We start from the raw sequence: 16,640 nt of genomic DNA on the forward strand, positions 1-16,640 counted from the left end.
TATAGAGGTCTTATGGATGCTGATTAATACAGGAAGCATGTTGTGAAGCACTGAGTTGAATTAGTAGTTGGACAGGACAGAGTTCAGACTTTGATTTTACCCATCATCACATCCTGAGTACTGATGTTGTGAGTCTCCCTATTGCTTACTCCTGGGTGCAAGGGGAAGAAAGTATAGACTTTTTGTAAGTTTTCCAAATAATTTTGGCTAGAGATTGTGGAAATGAAACATAGGGAAGTAGTGCACAACACGTTAAGAAAATCCCAGGTGATGGATGAAGATTGTCTGGAGGATAGGGAGTGATGTGGAAAATTACACTTCTCAACTTCAGAGAATGATGATCATTTTGACAGAAATCTATGAAGAATGCAATGTCCTCCAATGGTGTTGGTAGGATGGGTTTATTTAAGCAAGGCATAAAAGTGTTTCTGAATGATAGAAGAGGACTGAGAAATCATCATAATGTTTATAGTATTATTACATAACAAAAAGGAACTAAAATGCATACCGAGGGCAATACTCCATTTGTATGTATAGAAATGTGGACTCTAGCCTATTCTCAGGCCCAAGTGCATTTGTTGAATTTGCCCCATTGTAGCTATAACTGGAGGTTTCTCCAGTTCTTGAACCAAAAGTCGAATCACCATAAAAACCACCAACTTGTGTTTCAATCCAGGCCTATTTTTTCAATCATATAAATAATCATTAGATTAAGGTCAAAGAATGCAAAAAATTGACTTTCTTACTCGACATTTCAAAAATAGAAGTCAGAATGTTCAACTTATAACAACAAGTAGATTCATCAAGAATCTTAAAAATATTAATTTCCATTTTTTGCATGGTCTAACACTGTCCAATTGATAAGAAAACAAATGTTAGGAAGGATTTGACTAAAAACACAAGGCAGAACAGCTTCCCAACTAACAACAGAAAAACATGACCAAAATATTTAGGAAGGATTTGATCATTATTCAAAAGGTTAGGTTTTTTCCTATTGATTGTTAACATTATAAACTTTATTAATTGGTATGAAAAACTGTTATGTACATTAAGAGAATCCCATGATGTTAGGTTCGTTTTGCTTATAATAAATTAAAGAAATTCATTTTAAGTTCAAAAGAAATTAAAATAGAGGTGTAAGATTTCACCATTACTTCGTGTAATGGGAAAATCTCACTCTGGCAAGTATGAAAACAGAGGTTCAAGTCTGAGAGAAGCCACTTTGTGCAAAAAAATTCCGAAAGACCATATCCAGTCTACCCATGCAAGAGCATCATAACCGATGAGAGACAATAAATAAGTTAAGGCCATAATGGATTTCCAAGGGGACACCAAAATGGCTCTTGCATCCCAACCGTTTGGATTAATACCATGAATACCTTTGATGACTATGTGCCATAATTTGTCCAAATCAATAGGGAACCTCCATAACAATTTCCCCAACAAAGAGAAATTCCTGTGAGCTAATCTCTCTATCCCTAAACCCCCTTCATATCTCTACTGACAAGCTCCCAGTTAATCAGGAATTCAGGAGTTGCTTTTTGCAATTCAATAAAGAAAGGAAAATATAAATCCATCATGAATAACACAGTAATATTAATAATACTCACATCTGGTTGGAACCACAAAAGCTAAAAAATGAACACAAGTAACTCACAACAGTATAGAAAGCTCTAACCTGATAGTAACGGACAACATGTTGATGCTGCAAACGTGAAAGGGTGGCTACCTCCCTGAGTACCTTGTCATAGAAAATATATCAAATAATATATTTCTTATAGAAAAGAAGGAAAGAAAGTGTAAAAACATGATTATAATATGAAGTCCATATTCCAGCTAGATGAATCTTTGATTGGTAACAAATATTTATTGATTCCAAGTAAACTACTAAGTACACAGTCAAATGATTTTACTTTGACCAAATGCAATGTAAGTATTTTTATTTAAACTTCAAGTTCAAAACACTAACATGAAAAACCTTCTTTTTTAGTTGGACTTCTCTGGACTTTGTATTGGATGTCTAAATTCTTTGTAAGTGGATGTTTTATATTCTGTTTGGGCGAAATCGCTCCATCCCTTGACCTATTGTAACCATTTTTCATTTTTAGAACATTTCATTTTGCTATCCAAAACGGGCAAAAAAACAAAAAAAAACAAAAAAAACTTGTAAAGGCAAATACATTGGACTTTATTCCTTTTGCTGAATTGCAATAAAACAAGTATACCTCAGTATTCTGTTATTAACAGGCAAACTTCTGTCCTTGAGACGTATCTTTTTCACAGCATATTGCCTTCCATCTAGTTTATTTTTGCACAGAACAACATGACCAAAACCACCATGACCTGCTAGTATGGAATACAAAACTGTAAATGTATGTTTTAAAGATCATAATCTTATAGTAAATCATAGAGAAGATTGAATTGAATACAACCAAACCGCAAGTCATATCATGAATAGAAAGATTATTTCTGTTTTCTAGAAATTTGTGAAAAAGTTAAAAGTATATTTTCCCAAGAATGTAATAGAAGCTTCTTGCTAAAACTGGTAGGACTTCCATCTTTGGAACGAAGCAAACCTGGGAAACATAGTAAAACTGCTGGGCAGGGCAATGGAGGAAGTCCAGCTGCAAGATCTTCGAGCTGCAGAGGTTAGGATTACTGGGGTGGAACCAGAATCACTCCCAAGAATAACCGAAGTTCTTGCTGACGGAGCTTGGTATAGAGTCTGGCTGGTTTCAGATGTAGAGGTGGAGCTCTAGGGGTGAAGAACCAAGGTAGAAGACGATGCTGACGTGGTGGGTTGGGTTACGTGTGGCACACAGGTGTTGGCAAGATGGGGAGAAAAACAGCACAGGCCTCAAGGGGAAGCTGGAAAGTCAGTGGAGGAAAACCAAAAGACACACAAGCCATTAAAAGAAAAAAATTGAAAATTTTTGAATTAACTGAAAATTTAGGGGACAGGGCTTCATTTGCTGATGTGGTTAAAAAGGGGGTGGACCAGTCAAAGATTTGGTGTGGGCCGGTTTATCTGAAGTTTTGAACCAATAGGAGGACAGAACGGTCCAACCAAGGGGTCGAAACCCAATCCACGTTACTGTTTAAGTGAGCACGTGGGTCGGGGGAAGATGTTGGGGACTATAGACGATAGAAATCGTCTATCTTCTTCTTCGAGGAAGACTTTTGACGGTGCTTCAGCTTCAACCAGGCGGACTGAGAAAATCACAGGCTCCTTACACTGGATTTCTCGCCCAGTTTTTGAAATACCTCGGGAGGGCCAATCATCAAAGGATCGGCCAAATCCCAGGTACGCAAGAGAATGCAACGAGAAGGAGGGCATCGATGAGGGCTGGGTAGACTGCAACTTGGAAGAAGACTCTAATGACCAGTCCAGCATAGGAAGTGTCGAGCCCGAAAGATGTCAGAGGAAGAGGTTGCAGCAACTCTAAATCTTGCTACATTGTTTACAGAAGAAGCAGAAGAAGTATTTTGCAAAGAACAGGCTTTATGCCGTGAGCCAATCAACAGAGCGGAACACATTCCTAATGCCGGGGGGAAAAACTCTGACTAACACTCAGAAGCTCCATTACCAAATCATTATGCCAAACAGGAGATGTGTAAGGAATTATCTGAGACTTCCCAGAAGCAAGACATGGATACAGTAGTGAGGGACAAACAGGAGGGTGAGGGAAGAGATCACTGTATAACAAAGGAGACGGGAAGGCAAACTGGCAAACTCATCAAAACCGAGCCAAGGAGTTAGATGACTCTCACACTCCAATTCAGGGCCCGACAGTTTCTGCCTCCAGTTCCAGCACTCCTATCCTATCCCAACATAACCCAAGTAATTGTGTCTATTCAGTTTGTGATACTAATGTTTGCTCTGTGTCCTGGGTGCCAGATACTGATCCAGGCCATCAAGAAAATAGATCCAAATGTGGTACTGTTGCAGGAAACTAAAAGAGCAGAATTTGACATCAAATGGGCAAGGAGTGTATGGAGAGGTAAGGGGATTAGTTGGATGGCCTTACCTTCTTGGGGGTCTGCAGGGAATGTTGTGAGAATGTGGAAGAATGAAGTACTTGTAGGTATGGAGGAATTGATAGGACAATTTTCAGTTTCCTTGAAGTTTAGGCAAGTGGAGGATGGATTTGAATGGGTGTTAACCAATGTGTATGGGCCGAATGACTACAGAGAGAGGAGGAAGTTATGGGAAGAACTGGTAGACATAAGGGGATTGTGGGAAGGGCCATGGGGCTTAGGAAGTGATTTCAATGTAATCAGATTCTTGGAATAAACAAACAGTCCTAAGTAGAGGTTAACCACGAGTATGAGGAAATTTAATCAATTTGTGGATACCTATGAACTTAAAGAGATCCCATTGTCACATAGTTGTTTTACTTGGTCCAATCTCCAATTTAATCCAATTTGTTCTAAGTTGGACAGATTCTTATTTTCAAATGATTGGGAAGAACATTGGGGGAATTTGAACTCTAGAGCACTTCTAAGGGTGACCTCTGACCTTTGGCCTATTGTAATTTAAGGAGGAGGTGAGAAATGCAAGTCCTGCTCCATTTAGATTTGGAAACATGTGGAAGGAATCCAGGGCCCTCTGGGATAGGGGGTGTTTTCAGGAATGAGGGGTATATTACTGAATGTGGAGGGTTGCTGAGAGGGTGAGAGGGTGAAGAACTGAGATGGGAGAATCTGTTGCCATTGTCTGAGATGGTGAGAGGGTGAGGAACTGGGTTTTCATCTGTTGCCTTTGTCTGAGCTGGTGAGAGGGTGAGAGGGTGAGAGGGTGAAGAACTGTGTTTTCGTCTGTTGCCATTGTCTGAGATGGTGAGAGGGTGAGGAACTGAGATGGGAGAATTTGTGGAGGTAGGCCGTTGGAAAAAAGCTTTGAAGATTGAATCTAAGGAGCTCCTATTTGAGGAACTGAGATTAAATGGTCAGCTGAGCTTGAAAATCAGGGAAGCAAAGAGAGGGATGGTGCTGTTAGAAGGGGTGGGGGTAATTGAAGGGCTCAAGGAGTTTGTGGAAGGTGCAAGTAACAAAGGCAAGCAAAATAGTTGGAAAGAGCTTCTCTCAGAAACTGGAAGAAGGTTTGTGGTAGAATGTAAGAGAAACCTTAAAGGTTATTTCATCTCCTGGACAGAATTTTTTGGCAAGGGTATCTGCTTTCTATAAGGAAGGAAGAGTCAGGGCTGGAAGGCAGTTTATGGCGCCTTATGTGAACTGCTGAAATGCCTGAGTGTTAAAAGAGAAGCAATAGTAAAAAGGAAGATAAGCAGTTCTAGCAGTATGGTGAACAATGTTAAGCAAAAGACTTTTTTAGTGATAGCTGGGGCAGGTAAATACAGAATGGGAGTAAACATATAGAGAGGTGATTGGGAAAGTAAACTGATAGTTAAAGCTTCAGCTCCCATTCTTGACTGGAGGAAAGTTGCAGATCTGTTAACAGCAAGTTTAAAGTTGAAGAGCACATTTATTTTAACACCTTTTGAGAAGGACAAGGCTTTGCTGGATCTGCTTGAGAACAGAGTAGAAGTTGAGGCTTTAAATATCCAAGCTAAACTTGGAAATTTCACAGTATCAAGATGGTGTCCGGGATCAAACTCCAAAGATTTCTTTGTTGAAGATGGAGTGTTGGTGCGTCTTTTAGGTCTTCCCTTTCACTTGTGGAAGCAAGAAACTGCTGAAGCCATTGCTTTGATGTGTGGAGGATCACTAGGAGGTGCCTTTTGGGGAGACCTTTGTTCAGCTTCCATTTTATTGAATGGAGTAAAACCTGAGGAGATTCCTCGGAAGATAGAGGTGTTAGTCGAAGGGCATTGCTACTCTGTGTGGCTGGCTTCATCCACTGAATCGATGCTCTGGAAAGAAGCTTGTAGGGAGGGAGATGAGAAGGTTGAAGATGAAGAGCTGCGTGGCAAGAAAGGGTTGGAGGATTCAAACAAGAAAAGCACTTTCACTAAAATGGAAAAACATTTGCTGGAGAAACAAAAGGATAGCAGGCAGGGGGTGGGATTTTCGCGTGTGGAAGCAGTGAGCAGTCTGGAGGGTGGCAGGTCCTTGGCACAGGTTGTAACCGGCGCCAAGACTTTTTTGAACAAGGAAAAGGGGTTGATCCAAGGAAGAACTGAACTTAGACCTGTTAAAACCAAACCGGGGCCGGGGTTGGACGTGCGTGACCTTCTTAAAAGTCACGTGAGCTCGTGGGTGTTTAAGAATGGGCCAAAGCAAAAGCCCATGTGGGTTGCTAATGGTATTTGTAAAGGCCCAAATAGGTCAGCGGGCCCGACCCAGCTTGTTAAAAAGGCGCGTGAGCCTTTAATGAAACACGTGACTGGGGTTTCGACTATGATAGACATCGGTTACGGTCTATCATCGTCCCCAGCCGCGAGCCGAAAGGGGGAATGCGCGCAGCAACGGAAACCAGAAAAGAAGAGGGCGTTATAGTGGGTCTCCCGATGAAGTTTGAAGGAGCTTAGCCCCGTGCGAGGCTTCTCAGAGAGGCCGAAGCCAAGTTTCACTAGGGGAAGAACTGAAGAGAAGAAAGAGAAGTTTGAAGGATGGGTGCAGTGCGGTGAAGGCGATGATGAATCGGAGGACCTTTCTGTTGATGGCTCTAGCGTGGGCAGTGTAAATGATGAAGGAAGTTGTGCTGGAGGTGATATGGAAGGGTGGAATATTGCAAGATTATTCCAGGGTGAAGACTGCAATCGGCTTATCTCACTCCCAAGACCACAGAGTGCGCAAGGTTTATCAGAAAGGGAAAACCAGGAGAACCGGAAGCAGAGCAGGAATACGCCATCTAGGGGTGACCCAGGGGTAGAGTGGAAAGATCACCAGGTTGACCAAAGGACAGAAGTACTTCCCAACCAACTCAGGAAGATAATTGTTTACCAACCTCCGGAACAAGAGAAGGTGGCCGGGAGCAGTCCTATTCTAGCTTGTCCATCAGTCCCAGGTAACCATGTGATTTCGGTTTGTGCTACTAATGTGTCTCCTGTGTCTTTGGTTCCAGATTCCGTTCCTGTACCATGTCCTATAGCCCATGAATATGCAACCGAGCTAGTAGGCGGGCTCTCTGAGGAGGGGGAGAGGGGAAGGAAGGATTGTGGGAAGGTGCAGGAAGAAAGGTATAGGAGTGGAAAAGTGTGGGAAATCATTGAAAGAGTGTTTAAGGATGTGGAAGGGAAGCTGAATTGGAGGAGGGAAGGAGAGGAAGGAAGAAAGGAGGGGTTAGTGGAAAGGAGAGAAAGGAATGAGGGTAGAGATGGAGAGGATTACGGGGAGAAAGCAGGGAAGGAGGGAGGTAACATTAAGGGGAGGAAGGCTGGAGAGGAAAGAATTGAGGTGGGACTAGAGGAGAGGAAGGAAAGGCAGGTGGACAAAGATGAAGGGGATTCTGTAGGAAGGGTAGGGGTGGTGGAATCGGGGAGAGAAGACACGATAGTTGAATTTGTAGGGAAGTTGGGCTGTAGGCTGGAAGATTTGAACGAGTTGAAAGAAAGTTTACAAAAGAGGAAGATGCAGATCATAACAAAGAAGAGGAGGTTGAGTGAAGTAGAGAGATGTAGAAGGAGACAAGAAGCTCGTGGTAAAAGGAGATAGAAGGAAAGGGGGAAAGTAGTGGGTAGGTGGAAAGGGGTTTGTAAAAAAGAAGTGGAATGAAGATTCTTGGTTGGAATGTGAGGGGAATTGGGAGTGCGAAGAAGAGAACAACAATAAAAGAGGTAATAAGACGGTATGACCCAGACATTGTGCTGCTGCAAGAGTCTAAGAGAATGGAGTTTAATGACAAATGGGCAAGGAGTGTATGGAAAGCCAGGGGGATTAGCTGGGTGGCGGCTCCATCGTGGGGTGCTTCCGGGGGGATTGTAACAATGTGGAAGAGGGATGTGGTTGAAGGTATGGAGGAGTTGATCGGAAAGTACTCGGTTTCCATGAAGTTTAAGCAGCAAGAGGATGATTATATGTGGGTGCTCACAAATGTTTACAGACCGAATGACTACAGAGAGAGAAAGGAGCTGTGGGAGGAACTGGCTGATGTTAGAGGGTTGTGGGATGATCCTTGGTGCATGGGTGGGGATTTCAAAGTGATTAGATTCTCGGAAGAGTCCAACAAGGTTAACCAAAGGGTGACAAAAAACATGAGGAAGTTTAACAGTTTTGTGGGTGCCTTTGAGCTTAAAGAGATTCCCCTAGCACATAAGGCATTTACATGGTCAAATCTCCAATCTAGACCCATTTGCTCTAAGCTGGATAGATTCCTGTTCTCTTTGGATTGGGAAGAACATTGGGGAACCTTGGATGCTAGAGCTCTCCCAAGGGTGACCCCGGATCACTGGCCCATAGTGTTATGTATGGAGGAAAGAAGGTGTGGAGGTCCTACCCCCTTTAGATTTGAAAATATGTGGTTACTTCATCCAGGGTTTCCTAACAAAGTGAGGGAGTGGTGGCATGAGTGTAACCCGTTGGTGGAGTGGGAGGGGATGAGATTCCATAAGAAACTACAATTCTTGAAAGCAAGAATCAAGGAGTGGAATTTGATGGAGTTCGGGAGGACAGAAGAAAGAAAGGGAGACTTGATGAAGAAGATTGAAAGCCTTGACTTTAAAGAGGAGAGGGGAGAATTTGGAGAGGATGACAATAACCTCAGGAGAGAATTGAGAAGACAGTTAGAGGACTGCCTGCACAAGGAGAAAATTAGCTGGAGGCAAAAATCTCAATGTAAATGGTTGCAAGTGGGAGATAGAAACACTAGGTATTTCCACTCTCTAGCAGATGGCAGGAGAAGGAAGAACTTTATCTCCAAATTGGTAGTAGATGGAGTTGAGTTAGTACAGCAAGAGGAGATTGCCAAGGCCTGTGTGGAGCACTTCAAATCTATTCTAAGAAGGCCTGTGAGTAGAAGGGTGTGGGTAGAAGGTTTGGATTGGCCAAATGTAGGGGTGGAGAACAGGAGAAGGATGGAAAGAAGCTTTAATATAGAAGAGATCAAGGAGGCTGTGTTTTCTATGGATAGAACAAAAGCTCCAGGGCCGGATGGGTTTACAATGGCTTTTTATCAGGATTGTTGGGATATCTTGAAAGATGATCTCTTGCGGGTGTTTGAGGAGTTTTTCAGGAGAGGAATTGTTAATCCGGGTGTGAACTCTACATTTATAGCCTTAATTCCAAAAAAGAAAGATGCATCCCACCCGAAGGGTTTTAGGCCAATAAGCTTGGTTAATAGCTTGTATAAGATCATTGCAAAAGTGTTGTCTTTGAGGCTGAAGAAGGTACTGCCAGATATCATTGCACACTATCAAGGAGCTTTTGTGAGTGGAAAACAAATTACAAACCAAATTTTAATTGCTAATGAGAGTGTGGAGAACTTTAAGAGGGATAAGAAGAAGGGAGTGGTCTGTAAGCTGGACTTGGAAAAGGCTTATGATTTGGTGGACTGGGTGTTCTTGAGGAAAGTTTTAACTAAATTCGGGTTTGGGGTTAGATGGTGTAAGTGGATCATGGGTTGTGTCCGGAATTGTCATTATTCAGTGCTAGTGAATGGGACAGTGGTAGATTTCTTTCCAACCAGTAGGGGTATAAGACAAGGAGACCCCCTTTCTCCTTTCTTGTTCATTTTAATTGCGGAGGTTTTGGGGAAACTGATTCACAGAGCAGATTCTAGGGGGCTCATTAGAGGCTGGAGGGTTAGGAGGTGGAAACCCCCCTCACTCACTTACAGTTTGCTGATGACACGATTCTGTTTTGTGAAGGTGGTAATGTGAGGTTTATCAGGAACTTAAAGTCGGTGATACAACTGTTTGAGCAAATGTCCAATTTGAAGGTTAACCTTGGGAAAAGCTGTGTAGTGGGGGTGAATTTGGAGGAGGGAGAGATCAGGGAGAGTGCTAAAGTGTTGGGGTGTGAAGTTTCGGGGTGGCCTCTGAACTACTTAGGATTACCATTAGGTGATAATCCCAAGAGAGAGAGTTTATGGAACCCGGTGATGAAAAGGTTTGAAAAAAGATTGGTATCCTAGAAAAAGAACTACCTCTCTCTTGGTGGGAAAATTACACTAATTAAGGCCATGCTTGCTAACTTACCCATCTTTTTCATGTCGGTGTTTAAAATCCCAGTGAAGATTGCTAACAGATTAGAGAAGATAATGAGAGATTTCCTGTGGGAGCCGGAAGAAGAGAAGAGGGATCATAGAGTTAGCTGGGAGATAGTGTGTAGGAGTAAGTCGTGTGGTGGGTTGGGGCTTGGGAGTATTAGGAGAAGGAATATGACTTTGCTGGGGAAGTGGTTGTGGAGGTTTCCTATGGAGAAGGAGAAGCTATGGGCTAGAATAGTGGCAAGTATTCATGGGCTAGAGTACAATGGATGGGATGCTGGAATCAGAGCTAGGATCACAAGCATTTCTCCTTGGAAAGCCATTCATGACCTGCTACTAGTTTTCTTTCCTAATATCAGGTATGACTTGAATTCCGGTAACTCCATAAAATTTTGGGAACAAACCTGGGTGGGGAGCGCCCCTCTAAAGGATCAGTTTCCGTCTTTGTATGCTCTTTCTGATTTGAAAAATGAGCCGATCTCGTCTTTCACCACCCCGTCCTCTTCCACTTCTGGGATTGGGTGGAACTTGGGTCTAAGAAGGGATTTGAGGGACTCAGACTTCGACTGTATTTCGAGCATTCTTGCACTTCTTGATAACGTTGTCTTAGACCCCACTAGGGCGGATTCTAGAATTTGGACACCTACCCCCAATGGCATTTTCTCTTGTGCTTCGTTCTTCAAAGTCTTAAGTCAGTCCACCAATCCTACCTTGTCCCCTTTCCCTGTTGGTGAGGTTTGGTGTAGAGCTATACCTCCTAGGGTTGGTAGTTTTTGTTGGGAAGCCTATCTGGAAAGAATCAACATTGGTGATCTCCAAAAGAAGAGACCCAATACTTGCTTGTCACCTCAGTGGTGTGTTCTGTGTAAAGCAGATGGGGAGACTGGTTTTCACCTAATGGTGTCTTGCCACTTCGCGAGGTCATTGTGGGATTGGGCTTTCTCCTTATTTGGATGCAGCTGGAATCCCCCATCAGACATGCAGGGCCTTTTCTCACCTTCCTTTTTCAGGTTGCGGTTAAAAAGGGGAAGGACAATGTGAAGAGGACTAAGGGCTGCAGTATGTTGGACACTGTGGGAAGAAAGAAACTCCAGGATATTCTCAGAAACTCAGAGAGGAATAGCAGATCTGAGGGCTATCATACATTTTAGGGTGGTACAGTGGCTGAAATCTTTGGAAACATTCACAGATTACACTGTGGATGACATGTTGAGGAAGTGGGGTGAAATTGCAAATTGCACGCAGACCAAGTCAGTAACGAGTGTGGCTTGGACCCCCCACCTAGTGGATTCCTGAAATTAAACTTTGATGGATGCAGTAGGGGAAACCCAGGACAATCGGGGATCGGGGGTGTTTTTAGAGATGAAAATGGGGTCATCTCTGCTATGTTCTCAGGCCCAATTGGAGTGGGTGACTCCCTTAGAGCTGAGATATGTGCAGTTATGGAAGGAGCCCGAAAACCCAAGGAATTGAACATCAAGAAACTTATAATTGAAGGGGATTCAGAGGTGGTGATAGGGTGGCTGACTAAAGATCAAAATGATTTATGGAAGTATAATAATGAGAAGAGGAAATTCAAATGGTTGGTGCGGGAGATGGAAGTTAAGACATGTTGGATTAAAAGATCAGCTAATTCCCTAGCTGACGGTTTAGCATAACAAGGGGCAGAAAGGGATTCTTTGTTTTGGGCTAAGCTGTAACGTTAGTGTATTTGTATCTTTGTATTTTCTTTTTTCATTTCTTGAAGTTCTTTGTGATTCTTGGAAGATAAGTGTGTTTGTCTTCCACTTGTAAATTTTTTACTGATGAATTAATGAAAGTGTTATTGATCAAAAAAAAGATTTGGAAACATGTGGTTAGGTCACCCAGGATTCATTAAGAAAATTAAAGAGCGGTGGTTAGAGAGCAATCCAACAGTGGAATGGAGAGGGATGCAGTTTCACAAAAAGCTCCAATATCTGAAAGTTAGAATCAAGGAATGGAATCTTTTAGAGTTTGGGAGACTGGAGGAAAGGAAGCAGACTGTGACTACACAAATTGAAGTCCTGGATAGCAAAGAAGGGAGGGGCTTCCTAACAAAAGAGGATAAGGAACAAAGATGGAAATTGTGCAAACAATTAGATGACTTTTTTCTTCAGGAGGAAATAAGTTGGAGGCAAAAGTCAATATACAAATGGCTGAATGTGGGGGATAGGAATACCAAGTTTTTTCATGTCGTGGCAAGTGGAAGAAGGAGAAGAAATTTATTTCAAGTTTGGAGATCGAAGGGACAACAGTTTCCAATCAAAGAGAGATTGCAGGGGCCTTTATAGATCATTTTAGGTCTATATTTAGAAGGCCCCTAAACAATAGGGTGTGGCTCGAGGGGTTGGAATGGCCAACACTAAAACTAGAGGATAGAGAATAGTTGGAAAAGAAATTTGACTTGGAAGAGATAAAGGAGGTGGTATTTTCTATGGAAAGATCAAAGGCACCGGGCCCAGATGGTTTTACGATGGCTTTTTATCAAGATTGTTGGAAGATACTAAAAGAGGACCCAAGGCTGGTATTTGATGAATTCCATAGTAGAGGAGTGATTAACCCTGGGCTAAATTCCACATTCATTGCCTTGGTACCCAAGAAAAGTAATGCAAACCATCTGAGGGACTACAGACCAATCCGCCTTGTTAATAGCCTTTATAAGATTATCACTAAGGTGTTGTACATTAGAATTAGGAAGGTGCTCCCAGCAATCATAGCAAATAACCAAGGAGCTTTTGTGAAGGGGAGGCAGATAACAAATCATATACTTATAGCAAATGAGAGTCTAGAGGACTTCAAGAAGTCCAAGAAAAAAGGGGTGGTCTGCAAATTGGATCTAGAAAAGGCTTATGACTTGGTTGATTGGTCTTTCTTGTTGGAGGTGATGATCAACCTTGGGTTTGGAGACAATTGATGCAAGTGGGTGATGGGTTGCATTAGGAATTGCCATTACTCCATCTTGGTGAATGGAACAGTGGCAAACTACATTCCAACTTTGAGGGGGATTAGCCAAGAAGATCCCCTCTCCCCTTTTTTATTTACATTGGTTGCAAAAGTGTTGGGGAGACTAATTTCCAGAGCAAATTCTAGGGACTTAATAAGAGGATGGAGAGTTGGAAAAGAGAACATACCACTCACTCACTTGCAATTTGCAGATGACACAATCCTTTTTTTCTTGTGAAGGATGGGATCTCAATAGGATCAAAAACCTGAAGCTCACTATACAACTTTTTGAGCAAATGTCAAACCTTAAAGTGAATTTTGAAAAAAGTTGTATAATTGGAGTCAATATGGGGGAGGGGGAGGTATGTGAGTGTGCAGACATTTTGGGGTGTGTAGTATCTAATTGACCCTTAAACTACCTTGGTTTTCCATTGGGAGATAATCCTCAAAAAGGTGACTTTTTGAGTTCCGATTGTGGAGAGGTTTGAAAAGAGACTTGCCAATTGGAAGAAAATTTATTTGTCTCTTGGAGGGAGAATCATTCTAATTAGGTTTACACTAGCTAACCTTCCTGTCTATTTTTTGTCAGTCTTTAAGATTCCGGTTAAGGTGGCTAGCAGGTTGGAAAAACCGATGAGAGACTTTCTATGGGAGCCGGGGGAGGAGGACCATAGGGTTAGGTGGGAGGTGGTGTGTAGGAGTAAGGAGGGAGGTCTGGGAATTGGGAACATAAGGAATAGGAACTTAGCACTACTAGGGAAATGGCTGTGGAGATTCTCATTGGAAAAAGAAAAACTGTGGGTTAAGATAGTGGGTAGTATTCATGGGGTGGCAGACAACAGATGGGACTCTAGGATTCTAGCAAGGACCACAAGAGCATCTCCCTGGAAAGCTATTCAAGCTATTTTGCCCTTGTTCTCTCCCTAGATCAGGTATGACTTGCACTCAAGCAACCTCATTAAATTCTAGGAATAAGTTTGGGTTGGGGATTCTTCTTTAAAAGACCAATTTCCAACTCTTTTTGCTATCTCGACCCTTAAGAATGAACCGGTTTCCTCCTTCCTTGTACCTTCTAACTCACCTTCTAGATTCGGCTGGAACTTGGGTTTGAGGAGAGATGTCAGGGACACAAAGTTAGGCTATACTTCAACCTTATTATCCATCCTTGAAGGGGACTTCGTAGAACCAACAAAAGCAAACAATATAATTTGGACACTCACTCCCTCGGGTTCCTACACCTATGCCTCTTTCCTTAAAGCCCTAATACAACCTTCTTCTATTGGACTGTCCTTCCCTGTTTAAGAGGTTGCTATCAACCTATACCTCCAAAGGTTGGGAGTTTCTGTTGGGAAGCCTTTCTAGAAAGAGTTAATACAGGAGATTTACTTCAAAGAAAAAGACCCAATAGTTGTTTGTCTCCACACTGGTGTGTCCTCTGTAAATCTGATGGTGAGTCTGGATACAATTTACTAATTTCCTATTAGTTTACTAAAGCCACTGGGAATGGTTTACTTCTCTATTTGGGTGCAAGTGGACTCCCCCTTTGAATGTGCAAAGCTTCTTCACTTCCATGCCTAAACTGACCAACAAAAAGGGCCAAGATTATGTGGAGATAAGTTAGGGCTGCAGTTTGTTGGACTGCTTGGGAGGAGAGAATTTCGCAGATTTTTTCAAATAAGGAGAAAAGCTTGGAAGTAATATTGGAGGTTATTCATATTAGGGTGATACATTGATTGAAAACTTTGGAAATGTTTGCAGACTTCTCAGTTGATGAGATGCTAAGAAATTGGAAGGAGATTGCAAAATCGGCTTCAGCTAAGAAGGCTTCAAGCTCTTGCTGGACGCCTCCACCTCACGGCTTTACTAAACTGAATTTTGATGGCAGCAGCATAAGCAATCCAGGGCCCTCCGGAATAGGGGTGAGTGATAAGAGATGAAAAAGGGAATCTGTTAGCTATGTATTCTGGTCCAATTAGGGTGGGAGATTCCTTGAGGGCTGAGATACTAGCAGGTCTTGAAGGGGTACAAAAGATCAAGGACATACATATTAATAAATTGATCATAGAAAGAGATTCTGAAATTGTGGTGAACTAGCTAAAAGAGGACAACTCTAAGCACTGGAATTACAGCAATAAAAAGAGGAAATTTAAGTGGCTGACTAAGGACATTGAAATTCAATATATATGGGTAAAGAGAAGTGCAAATTCATTGGCAGATGGTCTGGCTAGGGAAGGGGTGAACAAAAACTCTATTTTTTGGGCTGCTTTGTAATTGCTTTACGGTTTGGGTGTACATTGGTGTATTAGGGAGTAAAGATTTTTTAGCTCCTTTGCTATGTAATTTCTCAATCATTTAATAAAATTCACAATTATTGATCAAATAAAAGAAAATATATGTATTTATACATATATTTTTTTAGATTTGGTAAGACGGTTGCCTAACCCTAAGTACAGGTTTGATATTGTATATTGTGTCTGATAAATTTGTAGGTCTGCTATATTGCCTTTTGCTATGAAATCATATGTGCAGCTTGGTAACTAGAAGGGAAGAGAACTGATGAGAACAAATATGATTTGATGCAAGATCAGGTGGCTTTTGTGCTTGCCAAGATGGCTGCTAAGGTGATGTAGAAAGAAATTAAGGATTTACTTCACTTTATTGTGGTTGTTATGGTTTTAATTTTACAGGGATTTGGTTTTGGGTTGCTGCAGTCATTATTTGAATAGATCAATTGTTGTTTTTAAATTATTTTCTTCAGCCATATTGGGAACTTTCTAACACTGAATTATTTTTATATCTTTGTAGGTTGCAACTTTCAAGTGGAAATCTGAGTGTACCATTACCAAAATTTGTGTTGATATGTCTCTATCTGGATATCCAACTTCCTAACATATTCATTCTTCATACCTCATATTTCAGTTCAAAAGAGAGAAGTCTTCCAAGGGGAAAGCAGCCAACCTTCAAAGCATAATTCAGATTTGTTCACTAAGAAGATATTTTTCATTCCTACTTGATGTCCCAATGTTGAACTCATTTTCTTAATTGTTGTTATGAACATCTATCTTTCTCAAACAATGAAATATTGATATGAACATCTAACTTTTTTTATCAGCAAAGAAATTCATTTGTTAATTTAAACATTTGAAATTAAGCTACAGGTATACATCTAACTTTTTAAAAATGAAATTTAGTTGATGCACTTATTATTCCTAGAGACATACTAAAATATATGAACCATATTAGTTATTCAATTTTTACCACAAACTTATTCAATTGCTTCTATATATAACCTAACTTATTAAGTTTTGTTTCCCATGCTTAGCTCGGGCCCCTTCCACTAGTAACATATTATAACCATTTAGGATACAGCATTCACCCACCTAATGGATTCCCAAAACCTTGCCCCAAAGTCAGATATGTTAAAATCCCCAAATTTTGTATGAACCAATACCCATTCTACAATTATCTTTGCTATATGCCCACATCCATGCACAGCATTTCCACGTTCCTTGATTTATCCTCAACAACCTATTCCTCTTCTTCCATATTCCCCATGAAATAGTAAAAG

General features: G+C 41.4%; 1 protein-coding gene across 3 annotated transcripts in view; it reads right to left on the reverse strand.

Annotated features, from left to right (window-relative positions):
* The window catches only part of GCN2 (protein kinase family protein), a 144,577-nt gene that overhangs the window by 117,142 nt on the left and 10,795 nt on the right, over positions 1 to 16,640 (reverse strand). For all 3 annotated transcript variants that reach the window (XM_010269827.3, XM_088894469.1, XM_010269829.3), the window contains exons 11-13: positions 2,226 to 2,343; positions 1,679 to 1,733; positions 509 to 678 (exon numbers count right to left, since the gene is read on the reverse strand). In XM_010269827.3, coding sequence (XP_010268129.1) covers positions 509 to 678; positions 1,679 to 1,733; positions 2,226 to 2,343 — 343 coding nt within the window. The remainder of the gene's footprint in view (positions 1 to 508; positions 679 to 1,678; positions 1,734 to 2,225; positions 2,344 to 16,640) is intronic.

The sequence above is a fragment of the Nelumbo nucifera genome, chromosome 1 (genome assembly GCF_055504915.1).
Source record: "Nelumbo nucifera cultivar China Antique chromosome 1, China Antique-T2T, whole genome shotgun sequence".
NCBI classification, from domain to species: Eukaryota; Viridiplantae; Streptophyta; class Magnoliopsida; order Proteales; family Nelumbonaceae; genus Nelumbo; species Nelumbo nucifera.